At 26.3% G+C, this 26,649-nt stretch overlaps 10 protein-coding genes across 10 annotated transcripts; 6 read left to right on the top strand and 4 right to left on the bottom strand. All coding sequences in view use genetic code 12, as the record gives it.

Moving 5' to 3' along the window:
• Positions 1 to 866: 866 nt before the first annotated feature.
• Positions 867 to 1,211, bottom strand: KGF54_004570 (uncharacterized protein; the record flags this gene model as incomplete). The annotated part of the gene is made up of 1 exon (XM_051765283.1): positions 867 to 1,211. The coding sequence occupies one exon, from the start codon at positions 1,209 to 1,211 to the stop codon at positions 867 to 869; it is 345 nt and encodes a 114-aa protein (XP_051618612.1).
• A 759-nt stretch (positions 1,212 to 1,970) lies between these two features.
• MRPL3 (mitochondrial 54S ribosomal protein mL44) lies at positions 1,971 to 3,095 on the top strand (the record flags this gene model as incomplete). The annotated part of the gene is made up of 1 exon (XM_051765281.1): positions 1,971 to 3,095. One exon carries the CDS (start codon positions 1,971 to 1,973, stop codon positions 3,093 to 3,095), a length of 1,125 nt encoding a protein of 374 aa, XP_051618611.1.
• A 200-nt stretch (positions 3,096 to 3,295) lies between these two features.
• Positions 3,296 to 3,874, bottom strand: COI1 (Coi1p; the record flags this gene model as incomplete). The annotated part of the gene is made up of 1 exon (XM_051765280.1): positions 3,296 to 3,874. One exon carries the CDS (start codon positions 3,872 to 3,874, stop codon positions 3,296 to 3,298), a length of 579 nt encoding a protein of 192 aa, XP_051618610.1.
• Positions 3,875 to 5,582: 1,708 nt separating this feature from the next.
• On the top strand, positions 5,583 to 7,976 carry ADE5,7 (bifunctional aminoimidazole ribotide synthase/glycinamide ribotide synthase; the record flags this gene model as incomplete). The annotated part of the gene is made up of 1 exon (XM_051765279.1): positions 5,583 to 7,976. The coding sequence occupies one exon, from the start codon at positions 5,583 to 5,585 to the stop codon at positions 7,974 to 7,976; it is 2,394 nt and encodes a 797-aa protein (XP_051618609.1).
• A 1,201-nt stretch (positions 7,977 to 9,177) lies between these two features.
• Positions 9,178 to 11,532, top strand: GCS1 (glutamate--cysteine ligase; the record flags this gene model as incomplete). The annotated part of the gene is made up of 1 exon (XM_051765278.1): positions 9,178 to 11,532. One exon carries the CDS (start codon positions 9,178 to 9,180, stop codon positions 11,530 to 11,532), a length of 2,355 nt encoding a protein of 784 aa, XP_051618608.1.
• Positions 11,533 to 12,514: 982 nt separating this feature from the next.
• Positions 12,515 to 14,323, top strand: SMI1 (Smi1p; the record flags this gene model as incomplete). Its single annotated transcript, XM_051765277.1, has 1 exon — positions 12,515 to 14,323. One exon carries the CDS (start codon positions 12,515 to 12,517, stop codon positions 14,321 to 14,323), a length of 1,809 nt encoding a protein of 602 aa, XP_051618607.1.
• A 669-nt stretch (positions 14,324 to 14,992) lies between these two features.
• KGF54_004564 (Zn(2+) transporter) lies at positions 14,993 to 16,378 on the top strand (the record flags this gene model as incomplete). The annotated part of the gene is made up of 1 exon (XM_051765276.1): positions 14,993 to 16,378. The coding sequence occupies one exon, from the start codon at positions 14,993 to 14,995 to the stop codon at positions 16,376 to 16,378; it is 1,386 nt and encodes a 461-aa protein (XP_051618606.1).
• Positions 16,379 to 16,470: 92 nt separating this feature from the next.
• On the bottom strand, positions 16,471 to 17,559 carry KGF54_004563 (TFIIH complex serine/threonine-protein kinase subunit; the record flags this gene model as incomplete). Its single annotated transcript, XM_051765275.1, has 1 exon — positions 16,471 to 17,559. One exon carries the CDS (start codon positions 17,557 to 17,559, stop codon positions 16,471 to 16,473), a length of 1,089 nt encoding a protein of 362 aa, XP_051618605.1.
• A 1,949-nt stretch (positions 17,560 to 19,508) lies between these two features.
• On the top strand, positions 19,509 to 21,722 carry KGF54_004562 (sodium:solute symporter family protein; the record flags this gene model as incomplete). The annotated part of the gene is made up of 3 exons (XM_051765274.1): positions 19,509 to 19,714; positions 19,777 to 19,785; positions 19,877 to 21,722. 3 exons carry the CDS (start codon positions 19,509 to 19,511, stop codon positions 21,720 to 21,722), a joined length of 2,061 nt encoding a protein of 686 aa, XP_051618604.1.
• Positions 21,723 to 22,044: 322 nt separating this feature from the next.
• On the bottom strand, positions 22,045 to 23,502 carry CAT1 (catalase A; the record flags this gene model as incomplete). Its single annotated transcript, XM_051765273.1, has 1 exon — positions 22,045 to 23,502. The coding sequence occupies one exon, from the start codon at positions 23,500 to 23,502 to the stop codon at positions 22,045 to 22,047; it is 1,458 nt and encodes a 485-aa protein (XP_051618603.1).
• Positions 23,503 to 26,649: the final 3,147 nt, after the last annotated feature.

The raw sequence follows: 26,649 nt of genomic DNA, 5'->3' as shown, positions 1-26,649 counted from the left end.
TCTTACATGTACATCTTAAATATAGATTCAAAACACATACATCATTTTCAATGAAACAATCAATTTGACAAAGAAAATCATTATTTTCAGTTGTTTTTGTGTAATATTCTGATCTACTGATTGGATGAAAGTGATGCAGAAAATGCAAGTCATGATACGCTAATTTTGTCTGCTGATGTTGATAATTTAATCAATTCGGTTGTGACGATGGCTCTAAGGTACGTTCTAGTGAAATTCATAAGTTCTAATGTATACCTCGAATTTCATTATAATTTTTGTGTTAAAAACAATTTGACCAAAACCAAGAATCGTAACCTCTATACTGTTGTATTATAAATAAGTACTAGTAGTCATTTAGAAGAACATTTTTGAATATTAAGTAGCAATGGGAAATTAATTTTTTTTGGCAAGGTAAAAACAGTGCTACATAGAAAAGAAAAAGTTTGCAACACAATTTTTTACAACATTTTGGTTGCAAATTATCATAAAATATTTCTTGACCAACTTCCATGCAATTAAATTTATAGTAGAGACTGACCACTTATCTAACAATCAATTAATCCCTAGTTTAGCAATAACTATTTGAGCATCTTCTTTGATTAGATTCAATTTAAACCACTAAGAACTTGAGAAGTTTAATGCTGTTACCCAATATATTTGAGAACTTGAGCTTACTAATTTAAAGATCAAATAAAGAGACTCGACTACTTGCATTGAGAAATAAAATTCCAGATTTTAAATTAGGAATTTTTGATGCAAAGCCTCCAAATTAATTTGAATCTTATAAAAATTCAGTTCTTATTCACGGTTCAATCTCGAATTATTGATAAATAATATTGTACATGTATTTTAAATTATTTATGTATTTATTCATTATCCTTAACGTTACTTATACTTCCATTCTTACTTGGTGTGAAAGATGATGAAACAGTATCATAAGCCATAAATGGAGCTCTAATAGGCCAAGACAATACACTCCAGAAAGTTTCAAAACCATCTGAAGTGGAAGTACCTAATTTTATATCTCTTGGTAAATCTTTATTCTTTTCCAACCATTTATCAGCTGCTTCTCTAAATGCTAAATCTGCCTTTGGATTCATCCTATTTTCTTCTGCCCATTTGTATTTTAAAGGGGATTTTATTGCTACGTATAAGACCAAGACAGATGACATCGTTGCAATTGCAGCTGCACTTAACTTTGTTCCTGCCATATTTTAATATTTATTGAATTGTATGTATTGTATGATATTTATAATGAATGAAAAAATTTATATTCCCTAAACTAATGAATTGTTTACTTGATAAATGAGAATGTTTTTATGATGTGTAGTATGTTGTTGATAAATGGTGATATGAATATTTATGTCTATAAGTTGATTTATTTAATATTATTTTGTTATACTTGATTTATTAAGTAAGAATTTTCTGTTAAGATTTGGTTGGTTATTTGAAAAAATATACGAAATAGTATTTAGGAAATTTACACTACCTATATAACAACAGTAACTACTGCTATATGTCGATACCTAAGCACAAGCAAATCGTCAGCGTGAAAGATGAAAACTATTAGCAAAGCCGTAAGCCATAAATTAATGCTCATGGTGTGTCTGGTCTCGGTCATTTATATTACACCAGTTGTAAATGAAATTTACTTTATAATGTGACAATATATCGTTGTCTGAGCTATCATGCAAGTTGATACTGGTTAATTTCTCAGCTGGTTTGTGCTTGGCTTTTTTTTATGCTGAAATAACATCAGACTCGAATCTTGAGCTTTTGTAAGCAAGGATGTGGACTGCAAGATGATTACAATTTGTATCTGAAAATTGGTTGCAAATATTCAAAGGCTACCAAGTTGTCTCTAGTTTTGTTACTATTCTAAAAAAATTTTCAAATCAAACTATACTAGCAAAGTTTTAAAATATCAAGACGTATAAAATTAGTCTGGAAACATCAAGAACATAACAATAATGTTCAGACTAATTTCATGTTCTTCTAATGCTGGGAATTCAAGGGTACTACTAAACTGCATACGTTGTCTTCACAATACACCAAAAATAAGACAATCATCATCTTCATCTACAACCAAACCTACATCAAATAATAACACTTCATCATCAATAGATTTCAATTCATCTGTCACCAATAATAATAACCTTTTCATACATAGATTACCAGAATCAACTGCAGAACAATCACCACTTTTAGTATCATTACATTCAAGATTAAATTTAAGTCCACAATTCAAATTAAGTACTTTATCACAATGTTTAAATATGTTAAAAACTTCATCAAAAGAAAGTGAGGGATTGGCCAATAATTTTGGCTTAAATACAATTGGTAAAACATTATTAAGTTACTACGTCAGTGAATATTTGTTAATGAATTATCCAAGATTACCTATGACAATCCACAATGCATCAGTGGACTCCTTAATGGGTGTAAAAACATTATCAGAAATTGGTAAAAGTTGGGGTATTGAAGTCGATGAAATAAGTAAAATTGATAGATTTTTAGGTCAAGAATCTGAATTTATAAAATACGGTAGATTAAGATATATGACTAATGATATAAAAGAAAATAAAATAAAAATTAAAGGAATTGAAGAAAAAAAAGACCCATTAACTATGTTGAATCAAGAAGATATAGCGTACGCAAGTGCTGTACGATCAATAATAGGTGGCATATATACTCATTGTGGAGAAGATGTTGCCAAAACTTTTATAAAAGATCACATATTATCAAGAAATTTACAATTTGAAAAAATGTTTGAATTTAATAAACCAATTTCAGAATTGATAAGATTGTGTGATAAATTACAATTCAAAGAACCTTTGACAATAAGGTTAATTGCAGAAACCGGTAGATTATCAGCTCATCCTCAATTTTTAGCTGGTTGCTTTGTAGGTGATGAAAAATTAGGTGAAGGTATTGGATCAAGTTTAAAAGAGGCTCAAATTAGAGCAAGTATTAATCTGTTACTAAGTTATTATTTATACTCACCTATTAATGAAAATGGTGATCAAGTAAAATTACCAAGTGATGAAAATTATAAATTCGAGGGAATTATTGATATTGGTGATGTTGCAATTTAATTATTATTCAGGAAAAATACAAACATATCATGTACATAGACCTTTCATAGACTATACTGATGTTGCAAACCAATAAATAAGACTTTCGATAAAGAAACTGATAGAGTGAGAGTAAAAACTGAGTTAAATCTAAATCGAGTGAAATCTCAACAAAACGTATATATTAAGAAAGACAAACAGTTATAAACTACTTAAAACATTTATTTACCACAAGCACCACCAATAACTTCATCTTTTTGTGCAGTTGATAATTTGTGATAACATCTTACTTGAGCAGGGACATCATCCATATCTTTTAATTTTAATGTAGCATCTTGTTGTTTCATAACATCTAAAACACAAGAATATTTAGTTGAACTCAGATCACAATCTGTTGCATTATCATAAGAAATAAAATCAAATCCACATTGAGAACTTTCTAATTCAAATTCTTTATTAAAACATTGTTTTAAATCAGCATCTTCGATAGTTCTTGTAAATAAATCTCTTTTTGATTCATCATTATAAGCTGAATTATCATAATCGTATTTATATTTACCAGTTTGATTTATTTCATGTGAATGTAAATTAACTTGAATAATTTCCCCATTGCTATGTACTGTAGTTAAAACATCATAATGTTCTGAAGAATCTTGTTTTCCAACTTGTTTTAAATGCTCTAAAACTTTATCAGTTGGTGGTAAAATTGCATATCCATCTTGATCATGCAATAATTGAAATGATAAAACTGATGATGATAATGATACTATTAATGGTAATAAAGTATTAATTGAAACCATTTTGTAATTAGAATTAAACTTGAAGAAATAAAGAATGTAAAGAAAAGGAGCCTACTTTCAAAAATGTAAAAAATTTAAGACATTGAGGATACAAAGTTGGTTAAATACTATTCAACTAATTTATAAGTTCTATTGTTAATCTGTCAAAAATTTTAAAAATTAATGCGTATAATAATTATTATTATAATAGATGGAAAAGATAAAATTTAATGAATATGTACAATGTATTAAAATTTTAACCAATTATTGAAAAGTTTACAACTGAAAAATTTTCAATTTTTAGTTAGTTCATGCAGTACAATCAATAGTTTTATAAGTAAAATGGCACTATAGTTGTTAGTTTTAACTAATAATATAAATCTAAATTTATCTTTAGCTCATAATCCACTTTTTATGCATTAATTTTTGTACAGTTTGATTGGATTTTTACTTAAAACAATAGGATAGTTGAACTTAAATTAAATATATCAACCATTATATATAGAAAAAAAAAAAAAATTATTTAAGTTGAAGTCGGCTTTGAAGTCAATTTATTATTTAATCCATTCTATTCTGTACCTCCTCCCTTTAATTTATTTAATCGATTAAAAGTTTCAATAAAATATTTCAGCATGGCTACCTCTTGAAGACTTTTTACATACTTTTGTCCAACTCTACCTCTCTCTACAATACGAAAATTGAATGAAAAGTTTAATGGATATAATTTGTACTATATTTTTATGCCATTTGATCTTCATGATAAAAAATCGAAAAGCTATATTGAAAACCCTAGTAATTTTGAGACTCCAGTTTTATTACATACTAGGCGATCAACTCAAGACAAAGCTAATTTTATCAAGTAATTGCTCTAAACTCAGAAAGTAAATTCAGAATTAAGAAATTTCATCTTCAAAAAAAAGTTGGTACAAAATTTTACTGATCGATCAGATAATAACTGATCGTTACACAAAAATGAAGTATCTATATTCTGAAAATAATTTCATTAGATCAGACCTTAACATTGTAATCATATAACTGAACTCATAGCAGATACATTTTTTACATTTGTTACAAACACTTAACTGCAAATTCTTTTGATTATGCTTTTATTTTGTTTTGAAAATAATTATTTATTTTTTCAGTATTTTTGCATCAATTTAAAACATAATATTTTTACCACACAACTTAATTAATGGAGGTGAAATTATCGAACACTCTCAACACAAAGACAATAAGGTTCATATGTAAAATAATCTTTTCCAATATCTCTGGAATTTGTAGTCTAATTCAAATACAAATTAAGATAATCAAGTATTTCCATCAGAATTTTATGAAGTTTGTCTTGAGCAATTAGAGTCATTCTTGCCCGCGGCAACTAAACCAGGTCGCTGATAAAACTTTGAGAGCTTTCCACGTTGTAACTTTTATTCTTTATGTCACATTGATCTTAACAAATTATCAAAGTTCGTAGAATGGAAATTAAAGGACACAGCTGGTAGCTTTATGAAATGTAAGAGTCAATTTATTAATTTAATATTCTCATCTCTAAATGAAAAGATTTTATATACAGGTTGTCTTAGTATATAGATTTTGTAACCTTTAAAAAAAATTTATAACAGTTACAATTCAATTAATTGGAACGACTCCAGTAAATATTATATTTACAAAAGGTTTATCAATCCACTCAATTCAATTCTTTCAAATTCATTATTACACAATTTAATACACCATGTCATTAAATATTTTAGTTATTGGTAATGGGGGTAGAGAACATGCTATTGTATGGAAATTATTACAATCACCAACTGTTAATCATATATATGTTGCACCAGCTAACGGAGGTACAACAACTCAATCTTCAAAAGTTACAAATGTACCAATAAATTCATCACCAAAAGACTTTGATAAATTAAAAGAATTTGCATTGGATAAAAAAATTAATTTAGTTATACCTGGACCTGAACAACCATTAGTTGATGGTATAAGTGGAGTTTTCACTAAAGTTGGTATACCTGTATTTGGTCCATCACCAAAAGCTGCAAGATTAGAAGGATCAAAAGCATTTTCAAAAGATTTTATGGACAAACATCAAATACCAACTGCTAAATTTCAAAATTTTACTGATGTAAATAAAGCTAAAGAATATATTGAATCAATAGATTATAAATTAGTTTTAAAAGCTGATGGTATAGCTGCTGGAAAGGGAGTTTTAATTCCAGAAACAAAAGAAGAAGCATTAAAAGGATTAAATGAAATTATGGTTGATAAGAATTTTGGATCAGCAGGAGATGAAATTGTTATTGAAGAATATTTAGAAGGTGATGAATTAAGTATATTAACTATTACTGATGGATATTCATTTTATAATTTACCTGCTGCTCAAGATCATAAAAGAATAAATGATGGTGATAAAGGTTTAAATACAGGAGGTATGGGAGCATATGCACCAGCACCAATTGCAACAAAAGAAATATTAGATAAAATCGATAAAGAAATTATAAAACCAACTATTGATGGTATGAGAAAAGATGGATTCCCAATGTGTGGTATATTATTTACTGGTATAATGTTAACACCATCAAATCAACCAAAAGTTTTGGAATATAATGTAAGATTTGGAGATCCAGAAACTCAAACTGTTTTACCATTATTAAGTGATGATACTGATTTAGCTCAAGTTATGTTAGCAGCTGCTGACCATAGATTAGATTCTGTTAAAATTTCAACTAAATCATTATTTTCTACAACTGTTGTTATGTCTGCAGGTGGATATCCAGAATCTTATAAAAAGGGCGATGAGATTACAATAAAAACTCCATTACCTTCAGATACTTTTGTTTTCCATGCAGGTACCTCAACAACTGAAGATAATAAGATTGTTACAAATGGTGGTAGAGTTATAGCAGCCACAGCTATTGCATCAACTTTAAGAGAATCAGTTGATAAAGCTTATGAAGGAGTTGAATTTATTAAATTTGATGGTAAATATAATAGAAAAGATATTGCACATAGAGCTTTTAGAGATGCTGATAAATTTATGAATCAACAACAAGGAGGTGGTGTTACATATGCAGAAGCTGGAGTTTCAGTAGATAATGGGAATTTATTAGTTGAAACAATTAAAGCAAAAGTTAAATCTACTTCAAGACCTGGAGCAGATTCAGATATTGGTGGATTTGGTGGATTATTTGATTTAAAAGCCGCAGGTTATAATACATCAAATACTTTATTAGTAGCAGCAACAGATGGTGTTGGTACAAAATTAAGAATTGCACAAATTATGAATATTCATAATACTGTTGGTATAGATTTAGTTGCAATGAATGTAAATGATTTAGTTGTACAAGGAGCTGAACCATTAATGTTTTTAGATTATTTTGCAACTGGTAAATTAGATGTCGAAATTGCTGCATCTTTTGTTGAAGGTGTTGCTAATGGTTGTATTGAAGCAGGTTGTGCATTAGTTGGTGGAGAAACTTCAGAAATGCCAGGAATGTATGATGAAGGTCATTATGATACTAATGGAACAGCTGTTGGTGCAGTAAATAAAGATAAAATTTTACCAAAAATAAATGAAATGAAACAAGGTAATATATTAATTGGTTTAAAATCAAATGGTATACATTCAAATGGATTTTCATTAGTTCGTAAAATTATAGAAATAAGTCAATTTGATTATCAATCCCCAGCTCCATGGAATGAATCAAAAACCATAGGAGAAGAAGTATTAATACCAACAAAAATATATGTTAAACAATTAATATCAAGTATAAATGATGATTTATTATTAGGTTTAGCTCATATAACAGGTGGTGGATTAATTGAAAATATTCCAAGAGCATTACCAAAAAATTTACAAGCTAAAATTAATATTAAAAATTGGGAAGTTCCAACTATATTTAAATGGTTTGGTAAACAAGGTAAAGTTCCATATAATGATATATTAAAAACTTTTAATTTAGGTATTGGTATGGTATTAATTGTTGAAAAAGAAAATGTAACAAAAGTTTTAAACAATTTAAAATCAAATGGTGAAAAAGATGCAGTTATAATTGGTGAATTAATTAATAAACCAGAAGGAGAAGAAAGATGTATTGTTGAAAATATTGATGGATTATATTAAATAATTAAATCTTACTTTAAATATATTAATGTAAAATATATGAAACACACATTTATTTATCGTATTTTAAATTTTTAATTTCATATAAAGTTTTTTGCAACCACTTCGATGCATTAAATTTAAAAAAATAATTCTATTTAGTTTTAAATTATAATAATAATTTTATTATTAACATTGCATCCGTACCGCAACTGTATATTTCAATTAATTATGTAAATTGAAAAAAAAAAAAATCGTAAAATTTTAAAAAGAAAATAATTAAAATTTTCCACTTAATAAAATTTTTGCTTTCCTCGTAAAATTTAACTTTATTTAACGTAAGTAAATAATATTTTTGATTGTGGAGTATAACAGAGAGTAGAAAGATAGAGATTAACTGTATAAAAATTAATTTCATCAATGATGTTACAAATTAGGATCAAGGCTGCTAATAATTTATATTGATTCTTTTATTTGATATACTTAAAATGTACTATTTTTGACCTACCTGCCAATGTAAATATGTAGTATGTAAATATTGTAAAAACCCTTCGATTTTGTGTGCTATTGATTAGTAATTATTATTATTTAAAGTTTTTAATATTCTTAAATCATCTTCTTTCATACTTTAACAATCATCTTAGGATGAAAAAAAAATTTTATTGATTATAAATAATTAATTGATTAAATCTTTTTGATAATCTGATAAGAAAAGAATATTAAGGAATATATACAAACCAAGTTTCACAGATTTAATATATACACTTGATATTTTCAGAATAAACAGATTAGAATAATTTTTGAATTTTTTCTTTTTTTCCACTAAGATTAAATAGAAATTAATAATTATTGCAACTTTGCTCATTATCATACTTTTTATTTCAATTAACATAGCGGATATTAAATACATAAATTAATTTTACTGCAATTTGTATTACCCTTCAAAATTTTCAATTCACTTTTTACAACCAATTTAAACAACTTAATCATACTCAATTTTATTTATTCATATATCATTCTTTACATATTCATTAGCTATTACTTATTTAGGTAGTCCTACCAATAATATTTGCTAATTTTTTCAATCAAAATACTCATTTACCAGAAATTCATATATTTTTACAACCATTTCAATTCAATTTAAATTATAGACTTTTCCAGACTTTTTCAATTTTTTATTTTACACATATAATTCTTTAATTTCAATTTTTAATATTAATAAATGGGTTTGCTATCATTAGGTACGCCTTTAGATTGGCATGAATCAAAAAAATATAATGAACATGTTAGAGATAATGGTACAATACAATTAATAAATATTTTTAAACAACATTTTAATAGACAAAATGATAAATTTTTATGGGGAGATGAAGTTGAATATATGTTAATTGATTTAGATGAACAACATAAAACAGCAAAATTATCAATTGATAAAGATTATATATTAAATGATTTAAATGATGAAAATAAATCATTAAATAAATCTATAAATAATAATGTATCATTTCATCCAGAATATGGTAGATTTATGATTGAAGGTACTCCTTTAAAACCTTATAATGGTGAATGTCTTAATGATTATATATACGTTGAAAAAAATATGATTAAAAGAAGAAAAATAAGTGAATCAGAATTACCTCAAAATATAAAACCATTAACATTGACAAGTTATCCAAGAATGGGCTGTAATAATTTTACTTCACCTTCTGCAAAAGCTATAGGACCAGCATCACAATCATTATTTTTACCTGATGAAATTATAAATAGACATGCAAGATTTCCAACATTAACTGCAAATATAAGAAAAAGAAAAGGTCATAAAATTTCAATTAATTTACCAATGTATCCTGATAAAAATACTAAATTATTAGATGATTCAATACCCAATAATCGTCAATTATTTAAAAGTGATAAAGAACCTGAATTAGGTGCTTCAAAACCTGGGTTTGTTTATATGGATTCAATGGGATTTGGAATGGGATCAAGTTGTTTACAAATTACTATGCAATGTTCTAATATAGATGAAGCTAGATACTTGTATGATTCATTGGTACCTATAGCTCCATTAATGTTAAGTTTATCTGGTGCAGCCCCAATTTTTAAAGGTTACTTAGTAAATCAAGATGTTAGATGGAATGTTATATGTGGAGCAGTTGATGATCGTACATTTATAGAGAAATTTGAAGAACCTTATGAAAACTATAACCTTTTTGGTGGATTAGATATTGATTCCAAAAAAAATCTTCAAATTAATAATCATGGAGTTAACAAGAATGGAGATTTACAAGATTTATTTACAAAAGATGGGAAACCAATACAAAAAATACCTAAATCAAGATACGATTCAGTTGATAATTATCTTAGTGATTTCAAATATGATACAAATTATTATAAAGATGAATATAATGATTTAAATGCTCCTAGAAATGAGAAAGTTTTCAAAATTTTAACCACAGAAAAACTGAAATTTTTTGATAAATATTTAGCTAATCATTTTGCACATTTGTTTATAAGAGATCCATTAGTAATATTCAATGAAAGAATAAATCAAGATAATCAACTCAGTAATGATCATTTTGAAAATATACAAAGTACAAATTGGCAAACTTTAAGGTTTAAACCACCAGCATTATATGAAATTCAAGAAAATGGATTGATAGATTTTACAAATAGACCAGGTTGGAGAGTTGAATTTAGACCAATGGAAATTCAAATTACTGATTTTGAAAATGCTGCATATTCGATTTTCATTAGTTTATTATCTAAAGCAATACTTAAATTTAAACCAAATTTTTATATACCAATACTGAAAGTTGAAAAAAATATGAAATTTGCTCATAATGTTGATTCACCATTGAAAAATAAATTCTGGTTCAAATCTTTTGAATTATGGAATTTAGATTATCATGAATTTATTGGATATGATTTTTCATGGTTTGATAGATATTTAAGTGAAGGTAATGATTGTTTATATGATAATAATGTTTACTTAAAAGGTTATAGATCATCTTCATCAAGTTCAAGTTTAGCTGGCATGTCAAATGGGAACGTGAATGGGAATGGAAATGGGAATAGTAAACCTTTGATGAATGGAAGTATTAGTAATGGAGGGATAAGAACTGGTAAAACAGTTGAAGAAATTAATGATATAGATGATAATGGTTGTGATCAAAGATATACAATAAATGAATTAATAAATGGTAATCATAAATTCCCAGGTTTTATTAATTTGATTATAAAATTAATATCACAAGAATTAATACCTGAAAATAGTCAACATTGTCCAAATACTGAAATTGCATCAAATTTAATAAGAATTAAATATTACCTAATGTTAATTTCCAAAAGAGCTTCAGGAGAAATTCCAACCACTGCACATTGGATAAGAGAACAAGTATTACATGATCCTGACTATAAACAAGATTCAAAAGTTAATGAAGTAATCAATTATAATTTGATTAACAAGATTAATAAGATTACTAATTTAAGTAGCGTAAGTCTAGTTTTGGAATTTTTCGGTGATTGTATTGGTAACTATTTGATACATCATAACCTTGATGATGGAGCTAAGTACTAAATTTGAGTATAGAAAAGCTTTTAAAACTTTTGTTCAAGAATTCACAAAACGCATTGTTTTTAAGTTTTAATTCCTAATATTAACTTTTACTTCTTTTTAAGATTTTATAAATGAGTTTTATAGAATAATAATTTAATGAATTTTATGAAAAAACTAATTTACAAGAAAGATATAAAATATGTACTTCTTTAGATAATTGCATTTGCATTATTCAAGTTGAATTCACAAATGTAGTTTTTATTTCTAGTTGACATGTTATGATCAGTTTGCTTATTTTGTTTTTTGATTTGCTACTTTTGAAATGGTACTTTATTTGTTATGGTATACTAAGGTCGTTTGATAAGCGCATTCAAAAAATGATAAAATGCGAAAAATATTTGAAATGCTTGAATACGTCATAAATTAACAAAAAAGGCGGTCATTGCTACCACGTAAGTTTAAAAATGTCACGTAATTACGTGACTTTCGAGTAATAATTATATACAGTATTTAATGGTATGTTTTAAGGTATGTTGTATTAATTCGTTGCAAAATCGAGCTGAACTTCATTCGGAATTGGAACTAGTTCGAGTTAATTGATTAAACCGGATTAATATAATTCCAAGTACAAAATGATAATAAAAATAAAAAATTTTTATGTTTATTGAACAAACAAACACATTTTTTTTAAACATTCTCCACTACTTTATAAGCTATTTTAATAATTAAGAAGTAAATTAAATAAATAATAATAGTTCAATTATTTCCTTATACAACCAGAATTATTATTATATATTTATCTTTAGAATCTAGAGTATCAAGAATAGTTCAATTAAATAATATTAATATCAATATTACATTACATTATTAGATTTTAAGATCTTTTTTTATTTACAATTATTACATGAACAACATTCTTTAAAAATATTTATTTACTAAAAAACAATACTTTCAACTTGAAACAATAACAATCGCTTACAATTAATTAAATATAACAACTAACATGGGTTTACTTGATAATTTTAAAGCATTTGTTCATTCAATAACTACGGATGATCATTATGCATCTTATGATTCACCATTTAAATCAAAAAAAAATGATCCAACTTCATTAAATGATCAATCAAATAATCCATATCCAAATGAATCAAGTTTAAATTTAAATTCTGATATTAATATGTCAACTCAATCATTACATAATCAAGAATCAAGTGGAGGATTTTATAGACCAGGAATGAGATCATCACAAAGTAAATTAAATGTAAATGTTCAACAACAAGATGTTCCATTACAAAATTTTGATTCAAATGGATTACCACCATTACCATCTATTGATTCTTTATGGGATAGAATAGAATCATGGATAGAAGAAGAATATCCAGAATTAGAAGATAATTTAAATGATGGAGTTACAACAGCAGATTTGAATGAATTTTTACAAGATTTAAAATGTGGTTCAACAAAACTACCTGATGAATTTAGACAATTTTATAAAAGACATGATGGACAATTAAGAGGTGGGAAACCTACGGGTTTAATTATGGGTTTAGTATTATTGGATTTGGAACTGATTGTTGAAGAAAATATCTTATGGAATAAAGTTGCAGAAAGAATTGAAAGACAATATTATATGATGCAACATCAACAACAACAACAAGATGATAATAATATAAAAGAAGGAAGTAGTAGTAGTAATAGTCATCACCAAATACAACAACAGAAGAATTCATTTATAACAAATCAAAGATCAATTCCACCAAATTCAATTCAACCATATTACTATCACAAAAGTTGGATTATATTGTTAAAAGATAATATTGGGAATCAAATAGCAATGGATTTAAATCCAGGACCAAATGGTAATTGGGGACAAATTATATTATTTGGTAGAGATTTTGATACAAAATTAGTTATTGCTTCAAATTTACAAGAATTTATTTTTGATTTTGTAAGTGATTTAGAACAAGGTAATTTCTTAATAGATTCAAGTGAATTCCAAGAACAATTAGGCTATTTATCACATGATAGAGATGGTGACTATGTTATTGGAGATGAAGATGAAAATCAAGGTGAATTAAATTTCTTTGATAAAGATGGTAAAGAATTTGGTAAAAATAATATAAGAGGTAGAACTAATTACATTGAAATATTAAAGAAAAGAGCATTGAAAAAATATGGATTAACTGAAAATTTCCAAACTACATATCAAGTTCCAAAAATAATCAATTCCAAAAAGAATAATTCATCAATAATAAATTCAGGTAGAAATAGTCCTTATCAATCAAAAAATAATTCAACAACTAGTGTAAATGCTAGCTCATCAAATTTAAACAATAATGGTAAAAATAAACCAAGTATTTCAAGTCCTTTAATTAATGTTGATAATAATTCTACTTTTTCAATCCCAAAAGAAACTATAATTGATAAAAATAAAGAAAAAGTAGAGACAGTATCGAAAGTAAAAGATGACAAAAAAGAGGAACTCACGAATGATATAGCTGCAGCAAAATTAAATGATAATTTGGAAGAATTAAAAATTGATGAAGATGAAAAAGCTGCTGAACCAGTCAAAGTTGCAGAAGAACCAAAAATTGAAGTAGAAAAAAACACTCCAAAAGAAGAAGAACCAAAAGTAGAAGAAAATAGTGAGGTAAAAGTTGACGACAAAGAAGAAGAAGAAAAAGAAGAAAAAGAAGCGGAAGGAGAATTAGAAGATTCAACAACCACTGACAATAAACCATTAACAAAATCTCAAAAAAAGAATCAGAAAAAGAAAGCCAAAAAACAACAACAACAATTAGAAGAAAATTGAAAATCAAAGAAATAGTTGTATAAAAGTACTTTGTGATGATTGAAACTTATTGAGTCTTATATTTATAAATGTTTGCATAGAAAAAAGTAGGTGTAAAAGGATGAAAAAGATTAAATATACATATAAATTAGTATTAAATATATATATACAATTTAAAAGATATTATTTATTTATAATCTTGATAATTTATTCTCTTACATAGTTTTCTAATATGATGAAGTATCAAAGTAATAGTAGTACTATTATGTATATTATAATATATAACGACTTCTGTTATAATTTACACTACTTTTAATATTTAATTTAAAACATACTTTAACTTATAAAAAATTATATGTAATAAATTTATAGACCAAATAATATCTGAAAGTATCATTTTATTAGACTATTAATATATATAGTTGTTGATCATCTATTCATTTATCATTAAAACATATAATTTTATTTCATCCATATCACATTATCTTTATTATATTTAATTTATTTTAAATTTTATTATAATTATTATTAAGTTTTTAATTAATATTCTTAACCATATATCTAAATTTTCAAGTTTAAATTTATAATTGGTTACATTTAAAAATTAGTTATCATAAGTTTTAAATTTTATCAAGTGTTCCTATATCATTTCAATTTAATCTTTATTAATATATCATCACTTAACAAAAAATGAATAATAAAGAGATCAGAATAGGTGCATTATTAGTATTGGATACTATATTCTTTCTTTTGGAAGCAATAATAGGTTATACAGTTCAATCATTAGCATTAATAGCAGATTCATTTCATATGTTAAATGATATAATATCATTAATTATTGCATTATGGGCTGTTAAAGTTAAAAATTTGAAACCTGCTGATGGGAAATATACTTATGGATGGCAAAGAGCTGAAATTTTAGGAGCATTAATTAATGCTGTTTTTTTAATTGCTTTATGTTTTACTATTATAATGGATGCAATTCAAAGATTTTTCCTGCCTACTGAAATTACAAATCCCAAATTAATTTTAGTTGTTGGAATTGCAGGATTAATAAGTAATGGAATTGGATTAGTATTATTTCATGAACATGGACATTCTCATTCTCATGGTGGATCTACACAAAATCAAGGACATTCACATTCTCATATTAGCGATGAAGCAAATATTGGATTGAATGGAGTAGTAGAAGAAGAAGATAATGAACAAACTCCATTAATTAAAAACGATAGTACTTTAAGATCAAGTCCTTCTGAAGTATTTGATTATTTCCCAGATAATGTAGTTGAAAGATATAATTCAGCATCAACACCCACAACCACAACAGAACATTCACATTCTCACGACTCAAAAACAACATCAACAACAATCACAACCACCACCAAGAAAAGAAAATCAATGAATATGGAAGGTGTATTTTTACATGTTATGGGAGATGCTTTGGGAAATATTGGAGTTATTATAACAGCGTTAATAATATGGAAAACTGATTTTTCATGGAAATATTATGCTGATCCTGTAACATCATTAATTATTACTATAATAATTTTTAATTCAGCATTACCATTATGTTTAAAATCTTCCAAAATATTATTACAAGCAACTCCACCATATATAAATTCAGATGAAATAGTTAAAGAAATTAAAGATTTACCATTAGTTAAAAATATTCATGATTTTCATGTATGGAATTTAAATGAGGATATATTAATTGCATCATTACATATAGAATTAACATCAAATTGTGAGATAAATTTACCATCACAAACACCACAACAGCAAAATGAATCTAATGATAGTGTTGATTCTACTGATGACTCAAATATGCAAATAGATCGAAAATTATTTTTAATTGTTGTATCTCAAGTTCGTGATATTTTACATAAATATGGGGTTCATTCAGTTACTATTCAACCTGAATTTCCAAGTTATAAAAAATCAGAATTGAAAACTCAAAAGAAAAATAATAATAAAAAACATAATAATAATAATGAAGAAAATACTTTTGGTAATACTACGAAATCTTTTTGTTTAGTTGATGGTTTTACAAATTGTGATTCTGAAAGTTGTCATTAAATTCATTAAACTCATTAATTACAAAAAATAAATATATGTATATAAAGTAAATTTAGATTCTTTTAATGCAAGTTAATTTTGGTTTTTAACATTTAAGTTTGTAATCTTCTTTTTTTCAATCCATCTGATTTATTACCGCTATTTAAAGTGTAATAATCATCTTGTTCCAGTATTTCTCTTTTAGTGCTTTGTTGCTTTTTGGGTAAATCTTCAGGTTGAGTAGGTCTTGGGCTTTCAACAAAATAATCATGTAATAAAGCTTGTGTTGAATTACATCTTCTACTTGGATCTAATTGAGTTAATAATATTAAAAAATCTAAAGCTTTTTCAGTAGCAGCACTAAATCTTGTTCTCATCTCTTGTCTTGAAGGTGGTGGATAAATATGTAATGCATTATATAATGGTAAACTTGAAACATTTGGCCAAATTTGTTCAGTTGGAGTACCATAAGCTCTAAAAGTTACATCCAATTGATCAACATCATCTTTTCCTGGTAAATAAGGGATTCTTAACATTAATTCTGCAAAAATAATTCCAATTGACCAAATATCAACAGCTTCAGTATAATGTTTAGCACCAAATAAAAGTTCAGGAGCTCTATACCATCTAGTAACAACATTTGAACTTAAATCTTCATTAGGATTACCTAAACTTCTAGCTAATCCAAAATCTGCAATTTTTAATTGTCCAGTTGGTGATATTAACAAATTATTAGGTTTTAAATCTCGATGTAATATAAAATTTCTATGACAATGATGTATACCTCTTAAAGTCATTAATATCCATGATTTTATATCTGAACTTTTGAAAACTATATTTTTATCCTTAATAAGTACTTCTAAATCACATGGTAAGAATTCTAAGACCAAATTTAAATTATTTGATGTTGAAAATACGTCAATTAATTCTATTACATTTGGATGTTTTAATTCTTGTAAGTATTTCACTTCTCTTATTGCAGACATATCTAATCCATCTTTAAATAATCCTGTTTTAATTTCTTTTATAGCTATTGATCTTTTTGTTGTAGTTTGTTTACCCAAATATACAACAGCATAAGTACCTTCACCTACTTTTTTATCTTTTGTATATTTGTTGTTGATCGGTGTGGTTAATGGTGATTGAGGGTTGTGATGTTTGTGATCGGGTAGTTTTAGATTTTGGACTTCTGCTGTTGACATTATTAAGCTATGTTGTTTATAATGGTGATTGACTAAGTATTATGTTTAAAAATGGTGATTGATACTTCAATGATGCATAAAAATTAGCTACCATGTGAGTATCATGGATTTGAATCAACAAGATTATCAAAAAATGGCAGAAGGGATCAACAAAAATCGATGTCCAAAAGGTCAGAGATTGATAAAAAAGGTTTAGAACTTGTCAAGCCTATAATACTTGAGCTTTTTGGTGTAGACTTTAGCTCATTTTGAAATCAAGTTTAGCCAAACTTTTTTGACCTATCCTGCTCGAAGCTGACTATAGATAATTAGCTTAAACCATATTTTTAAAATCTTGTTTTTTGACAGATTTATAGGTGAAATAGGTAAGTAACTACAATTGTTTAGGTGATTTGATAGCTCTTTTCCACAAATATTTGTGTGTGAAAAACTAGAATTGATTTTGTTGCTTTCAAGTACAACTTTTCTTCGATTAGGCCAAAAATTGCTAAATTAATGGTTAAATGGTATAACAAAAAATTCAAAAGACCCAAATTTTCAATATTAACGTAAAAACTCTAATTTTAGTTTCAAATGAATTTTTAAAAAATTTTGAATGTAATTTGTAAGAGGACTTTTGTTTGATTACTTCTTCGCCTTGAGTTATTTAAAGTTTTCATTGTTTCTTGTGGCAAAGTAGTCAAAATCACGAATGAAAAATGATATATGTGACAATTAAATTCTTTGATGCTTCGAGAGTAATAACACAGTCCTTTCCCACTTTATAAAAAGTCTTGGATAAGCTATGAAGCGAAATACTATTACAGATGCAGAAATTTTTTTGTTTCTTACATTTTCATGTTGGTTGAGAGTGTATCAAAATTGTATATTTCCGATACTCACAAACACAATATTCCCTTTTATTTTCCCCAAAACCGTACAATTATCTGCACAAAGTGACTTGATTGATTCATCTTCAGAATCTCTTAGATGAGGACTAAAACTCTAATAGAGTGTACTAGTTACTAGTTTTGTTCAAGTCAACCACAACATCTACTCCTTGTAATAAGATTTTTTCTTGATACTTCGGAGCAAAAATGCTTTAGTGGTTATTGAATATAAAGTGAGTCAATCGCAAGTAGGATATATTATCTTCATTGATAATAGCCACATTTTATAAAAATCAATTGTGAAGTTATTTTATCATTTCAAAAAAAAATATTATATTCGAAGATGATAATTAAGAAAAAAAAATAATATCTTCTTTAAATTTTTTACAACCACAATTCTTTATCAATATTTTATGTTACATCATCTGCATATGATTAAAGATGATAACCCTAGAAAGATAATCAAGGATACTATTGTTAATTTAATCTTGTGGTTAGTGATAGCAAAGAACGGTACAGACTAATTCCCAGCCGTAAATGCAGATTATTAGTAAAATATCACCAATTAAGGACTTGAGATTATTAATAGATCTCAAATATTATTAACCAGATACGTTATATAATAAATTTATTTTAAAAAAGAATTATAATATTTATTAATATATCAATAAATCGTGTATGCATCGTCATCTTAAAGTAAAATTTTTTGTCAATTGAGTTAAACGTTCTGAATAGAGCGAAGTAGAATCAAGAACAGTTAGTAACTTAGCTATCTGACATAAGTTTAGTCAAGATGAACAGATCTGAAAGATAAAACTATAATTTTTTTATATCGGTTGAGAATTATTATGCCACAATATATTTCCACAATCTGAAACTAACTCAACCGAACCGTTGACACAAAACCAATATATTTTGAAACAAAAAATTATGCAATAAATGTAAAAACTTTGTTTATTCTGAAATATCTTGCAAAATATATAAAATAGAATGGATCTTCTAGATTCTCAAATTTTTACAATAGAATATCAATTGAACAATTATCAAACTTCCTTATAACTATTGCGGGCAATAACAAATATGTCAGAAGTTTCAACAGTTCATTTATTGAATCAAAGTGCAGGATATGGGATTTTAGTTGGTTGTGGTGTTGCATTTGCAGCTGGTATGATGTTAGTTACTTATTTATTGAAAAGATATTTAAATGAAGATAATAATTCAACTGAAAGTTTTGCAGTTGCTAATAGATCAGTTGGTACTTTTTTAACAGCTTCTGCTGTGTACAGGTATGTGGTGTTTTACAAAATCCGAATTTTTTATTACGAGCATTATACTAACTATTCAATAGTTCATGGAGGTATGTTTTTGCAACACTTTTTTCAACCCTAGCTTGACTTAGTCTTGAACTTCAAAACTCATGATTTCGTCAATGCATTTCCAAGTCATAGGAAATTACTAACATCTAATAGTTGGGCTACAGAGCTTTTGTGGTGTAGTACTATGGTTTATTCATATGGTATTCAAGCTTCTTATTTTTATGCAGCAGGTCTTGCAGTACAAATTGCAGTTATGTCAATGATTGGTGCTAATTCCAAAAAGAAAGTTCCACAAGCGCATACAGCTTTTGAAATTATTGAATTAAGATATGGGAAAGCAACTCATATTTTATATATCTTTTTAGGTTTAACAAATAATTTATTATCTTGTTCAAGTATGATTTTAGGTGCTTCTGGAGCTATTTCAATAATTGCTGGTAATTTACATATTGTTGCTTCAACTATTTTAACAATTTTTTCAGTTTTATGTTATTCAATGTATGGAGGTTTAAAAGCTACTTTTTTAACTGATTTTGTACATACTTTAATTTTATTAATTGTTTTATGTTATTTAAATACTGCTGTTTTATCAAATGTTGGAGGATTAGATGCATTATATGATGGATTATTAAATTTTACAGGTACAAAAGAAATTCCAGGTAATTATGATAATAGTGTTTTAACAGGTAAATCTCAAGGTGCTATTATATTTGGATTAATTTTAACTTTTGGTAATTTTGGTCTTTCAGTTATGGATAGTTCATTTTGGCAAAAAACATTTTCAGCTACTCCAAGAGCAACTGTACCAGCTTATTTAACTGCTGCTGTATTAATTGTTTCAAATGTATGGCCATTAGGTGCTATTCTTGGTGGTTCTGCTATTATTTTAGAAAGAACTCCTCTGTTTCCAACTTATCCAAGATTAATGACTCAATATGAAGTTGATTCTGGATTTGCATTACCTTATGCATTAATGGCAACTTTAGGTAAAGGAGCTGTTGGTGCTTTATTATTAATTATTTATTTAGCTGTTACTTCAACTGTTAGTGCTCAAATGGTTTCAGTTTCTACAATTTTATCATTTGATATTTATAAGAAATATATTAATCCAAAAGCTCAAAATAAATCAATGATTAGAGTTTCACATATTGGTTGTGTTATTTTCACTTTAGGAGCAGCTGGATTTTCAATTATGTTACATTATGTTGGTGTTAATATGACTTGGTATGGTTATTTCTATCCATTAATTATTTGTACTGGTGTTATTCCATTAATTTTATCAATTACTTGGAGTGGACAAACTGTCTATGCTGCATTTATTTCACCAATTTTAGGTATAATATTTGGTTTTACAGTTTGGACAACTACTGCTTATAAATTTTATGGTGCTGTTAATATTACAACTTTAGGAGGTCAATTACCTGCATTATATGGTGCATTAACTTCATTATTTTTACCAGGTGTTGCAAGTATAATTATTTCATTAGTATTTCCAAAGAAATTTGATTGGGCTGTTTTACAAAAAGCTCATTTATTAATTAAACCAGATAGTAAATCAACATCATCATCATCATCATCATCAGATAATAATTCAACTCAAGAAGAACTTGAAACAAAAGAAAAAAATGAAGATGTTGATGTTAATATTGATTCTGATCAATCATCAAGTAGTTTAGAAGCTCAAGAAGTATTTGCAGAAAAAGATCAGTTAACTCCAAAACAATTAGATTTTTGGATTAAAATATCTACTGGTGCTTCATTATTTATATTAATTATTATGTGGGTATTATGGCCATTACCTTTATATCGTGATTGGATTTTTACAAGATCTTATTTTAAAGGATATGTTACAGTTGGTTTAATTTGGTTATATGTTACTTTATTTGTTATTGGTTTTGCTCCATTAGTTTCAGGTAGAAAAACAATAGCATTTATTGCTAAAAGTACATATAATGAATTTATAAGAAGAAAAAAATAAGTAGAAAAGTGATTATGAAAGTATATAGTTAGTTAACGATAGAAGAATAATATAATATTAGAGATTAATTTGATTTTTGAAGTTGTGTACAACCTACCTATTAAGCAAACCATTCTTGACAAATGGTTTAGCAAAGGCTGTAAATAAAGTAAGAATACTTGTACAACATTTCTAAATGTCTATTCACATTCCCAGATAAATTTCTACAATAATTACAGATTCAAAATAAATCCACTATTTTAAATAATTATATATATAAATTTAGATTTTTTAATTTTAGCTAGAAAAAGAAACTATAAATTAGAAAGTAAAACCAAATTATTTATTTTCTTGGTGATAATTCTAAAGTTTCTTTTTTAATAGCATTACCTAATTCTGGTGCAACTTTATAGAAATATTCAAATACTTTATCTTGAATTCTTGCATCAGCACCTGCTACATGGACTGAAACATTATGAGCTAAATGTTCTTGTTGGTTTGGATATTTAGCTAAAGTTTTCCATAATGCAGTTGCTTGAGTCCATTCAGCATCAGTTGCTTTCCAGTGGAATGGGGTTGCAGCACCTTCCCAAACTTCTTGATCTTCTTGTAATGAATGACTTCTGAAATTAATTGGTTCATCTGAAGCTAAATAATTTGGAGTTGAACCTAAGTTACCATTAACAGTCATAGCACCATCTCTAACATGAGGATTGAAAACAGTACCTGCAACTGGACAATTAATTGGAATTTGATAATAATTTGGACCTAATCTATATCTTTGAGTATCAGTATAAGAAAATAATCTAGATTGTAAAACTGGATCAGCTGATGGTTCCATATATGGAACAGTATGAGCTGGTGAAAAAGCAGCTTGTTCAACATCAGCAAAATAATTCTTTGGATTTTCATTCAAAGTAAATTTACCAAATCTTCTTAATGGATAATCTTTATGTGGCCAAACTTTAGTTAAATCAAATACTGAAAATGGAGCATCTTTAGCTTGAGCTTCAGTCATAGTTTGAATATAACAAGTCCATGAAGGATAATTACCTGCAGCAATATTTTTAAATAAATCTTCTTGAGCATGATCTGGATTAGAACCAGCTAATTGACCAGCTTCTTCATTAGTTAAAGTTTTAATACCTTGATCAGAAATAAAATGAACTTGAACATACCACCATTCACCTTTTTTATTTTGCCATTTATAAGTATGACCTGAATAACCATTCATTTCTCTATAAGAAGCTGGAGTACCTCTATCTGAAAATAAAATACAAACTTGATGAACAGATTCTGGATTTGAAACTAAATAATCCCAAAACATATTTGGATCTTTTAAATGAGTTTCTGGATTTCTTTTTTGAGTATGAATAAAATGAGGAAATTTTGATGGATCTCTAATGAAAAAAACTGGAGTATTATTATAAACTAAATCTAAATTACCTTCTTCAGTATAAAATTTAGTTGAAAAACCTCTTGGATCTCTTGCAGTATCAGCAGAACCAGATTCACCACCAACAGTTGAAAATCTTGTAAAAATTCTAGTTTTTTTACCAACAGTATCTAAAAATCCAGCACCACAAACATCAGTAATATCATCGGTAACTTCAAAAACACCAAAAGCACCTGAACCTTTAGCATGAACAACTCTTTCAGGAATTCTTTCTCTATCGAAATGAGATAATGAATCATATAAATTAAAATCTTGAATTAATAAAGGACCATGTTTACCAATTCTTTGAGTTGCAAATGGTTCAGGAATTGGATTACCATTTGAATTTGTAAAAGTTGGAGCCATTTTTTATTTATAAATTGAATTGAATTTGAATTGAAATTTAATTATCAATCTTTTGGTTGTAAAAAATTAAAAAAAAAATGTAATAAAAATTATAAATAATTTAATAGGATAAAAAAATTGAAAATCAAGAGGGATTTATTTATTTAAATATTTAAATAAATAAATTAATTAATAATAAAGGAATGCAAAAATAAAAAAATTCTTTTAGTGGGGAATTAATTTTGATTATCAATCAATAATTAAAATCCAGAACATAAAAATATGAAGAGAGAGAGAGAGAGAACTGCCATAGTTAAAATATACGTAATAAAAATTAGTAAACAAAAGTGAGACAAAATATTTAATTTTTATTTAGGTCCAATTTACAATTGCTGTTAAATTTATGAAATAGCAATTACTAATTATAATTTATTTAACTTCTATTGGATTGTATATTTATATTATAGCAAAATATGTATCTTATACTTGTGTGTTTATTGTTTCTCTCTCTATTATAAATCAATTCAATTCTATAAATCATAAATTCTTTTGATATCCTTAAATTTGTATTATTACTAACTTATTTAATTTAATTGGTTGAAAAATTATTTAAATTAAGGAGAAAGAGAGAGATCTGGGGTAAATTTACAAAAATGGAAAGTAGGTTAAATGGAAAATTAATTCCTCGGGTTTATTTCAAAAAAAAAAATTATTTTATTAATTAATAATTTTTGTATGAAAAAGAATTACGTTTTTGATTTATTTTATTGTGCAAATAATTTACTGAGAGATTTATCAGCCTCTTGTCATATATTAGATAAAGTCAATAAAACTACAAAATTTAATTATCATAAAACTATATCCTCTTATATTGCTTTATGATTTGAAACACGAGTCTCTTTATACTTTTTATAAGATATATAACATACTTCTATAAAAAATCTTATATTTAAGCAAGTCAAACGAAAAAAATAAAATATAAAAACTACCAAGTGTTTGAAAAATTTAAACTTTTTCTTATTTTTATGAAAAAAATTTGTGTTTGTGCTATTTAAATATTAAAATTTTCCGATAATACCATTGAAGTAAATTACAATTAAAGTAAAAAATCAACTGATCAATTGATTCAATGTGTATTATACATAAGCATATGATAATCCAAACTACAAACTAATCTAAGACCAATAATTTCAGTGAAACTGTTTTTAAATTCATTCTTGAGCTAATACTGCACAATTATTGAACAATCTTTCGGACTTTAATTTTGCAAATAATTACAAAATTTCAATAAAATTAGCCGTGCAACTAATTATAACAATTGAAATGATAATTGAATTAAAGTTGATGATGTCAATTGCTTAGTTATTAGATGCTCATCTTATTGACTTAATGATTCGATCACTGTTGTGGTATTGCATTTTTTGTTTTCACGGACTTCGTCTAAAAAGTATGCGCTTAAATTAGGTCTAGCTCAACTCCGTAATTAATATTCATGAATAAGATTATAGATCGATCAGATCATTTTATACAAAATTTTATACACAATTTTTCTCAGAATTTTTTTGGTTGTAATCTGAAACATTTATAAAACAACTTGAAACAAATTATTAAGGATAATTAAAGTTTTGTTGGATCGTTTAAATCTTGAGAGTTTGTTATAAAACCCCGCAAAAAATATTATAAATTCAATACTAGATACTTTTTGGTTGATCATATTAAATTTGAGTATATACGTTTTATTACAACATTTTAAGAACTTGAGAAGCCATTAAACTTTCGATCTCTTTCCTTGTTATGCCTCAATTATAAGTTGAGTAAATTTATATTATCAATACAGGATTAAAACCTTTTATTACGGGTTACACAAGTTTACAATTATTTTGTTGCAAATTTCACGAAAACCAACATGATTAATACCACTCGAATTTGAAAGGAAAAGATCTAAACTAGTTCTTTTAATAAAACGGTTTCCCTTATATCCAAGAAATTCAACTTTCATTCAATCTTGGACAATTTGTCTTATTTAAATAAATAACTGATTCATCATATATAATCAAGTTAATTGCAATTTTTTTCAATAAAGGTAGAAAAGCCGCATTGTGCCTAATTCGAAACCTCTAAACATCTTATTCATGAATATGAAAAATACAATTCTAAGATCACAGAATACCAAATACGTGTGAATCACAAGTTTTAGTTTAAGTCAATGTTATAACATGTCAAAAAGCTTTTTATAAAATTTAAATTAGCAAAATTAAGTATTAAATTTTGTACTTCGTTGTTTGATAGGGTTTTTAAAAACCTCACCTCGTCACTAAGTCATGGAGTGCTGAAACAAGTCAATAGTGAAAACTAATATTATCAAAAAGTTCTAGCTTTAAAAAGATTGTTGTTAAGTTATTTTCATTCTCATATTTCTTAATTTTTTGCATACTTTAAGGTACATTATAAAAAAATACTAGCCGCATACTTGCCACTTTTACATTTTTCGAGAATTTACGAGATCTGCCAAATTTAAATTAGCTTAAAGATTCTAAAAAAAATTAAATACTTGTATATCTATTATCAGTTCTCCTAAGTTGTGAAATTGAGCGATCACATTTTTGAAATCAATTTGTAACATTGACTAATACAATTGTTGTTTTTTGTAGTTTAGCGCAAGGCTCAAAATTTAAATTAAAAAGTAGCGCATTTAACTGGCTAAACTTTAAAATTCTGTCAACATTTTAAAATTTACAAATTTCAAATTCACTAACTCATCAACTCAGATATAAGTCAAATGAATCAAGTGACGAGCAAGTATATAGAGCCTTTGGCGAAAAAACCATACACACTTGGTAAATATTTGGCAATAATAATTTTAATAAAATTTATAGGAAATACAGGAAGAAGTTTAATTCGTATCAAATATAGATCTTGCAGAAACGATATTGAAATTTCAAATGATGGATACAATAATGTAATATCAAAGTCGATCATATGGTTCTTGCTTTCAATCTCAATTTTTTATATTGTTTACACCAATTCCAAAGTAATAGGGGTATTAGATAAATTTATTAATTCCTGTTTGAAATTTATTATTTTTTGTTTGATTTTTATCGAAAAAAAATTGTATCAATATGGAAAATTCATAGTTTCATAGTGGTTCTTGTTCACATTATTCACATT

The sequence above is a fragment of the Candida jiufengensis genome (genome assembly GCF_024610255.1).
Source record: "Candida jiufengensis strain CBS 10846 chromosome Unknown scaffold1, whole genome shotgun sequence".
Lineage (NCBI taxonomy): Eukaryota > Fungi > Ascomycota > Pichiomycetes > Serinales > Debaryomycetaceae > Lodderomyces > Lodderomyces jiufengensis.
This window is presented reverse-complemented; position numbering and strand designations above follow the sequence as displayed.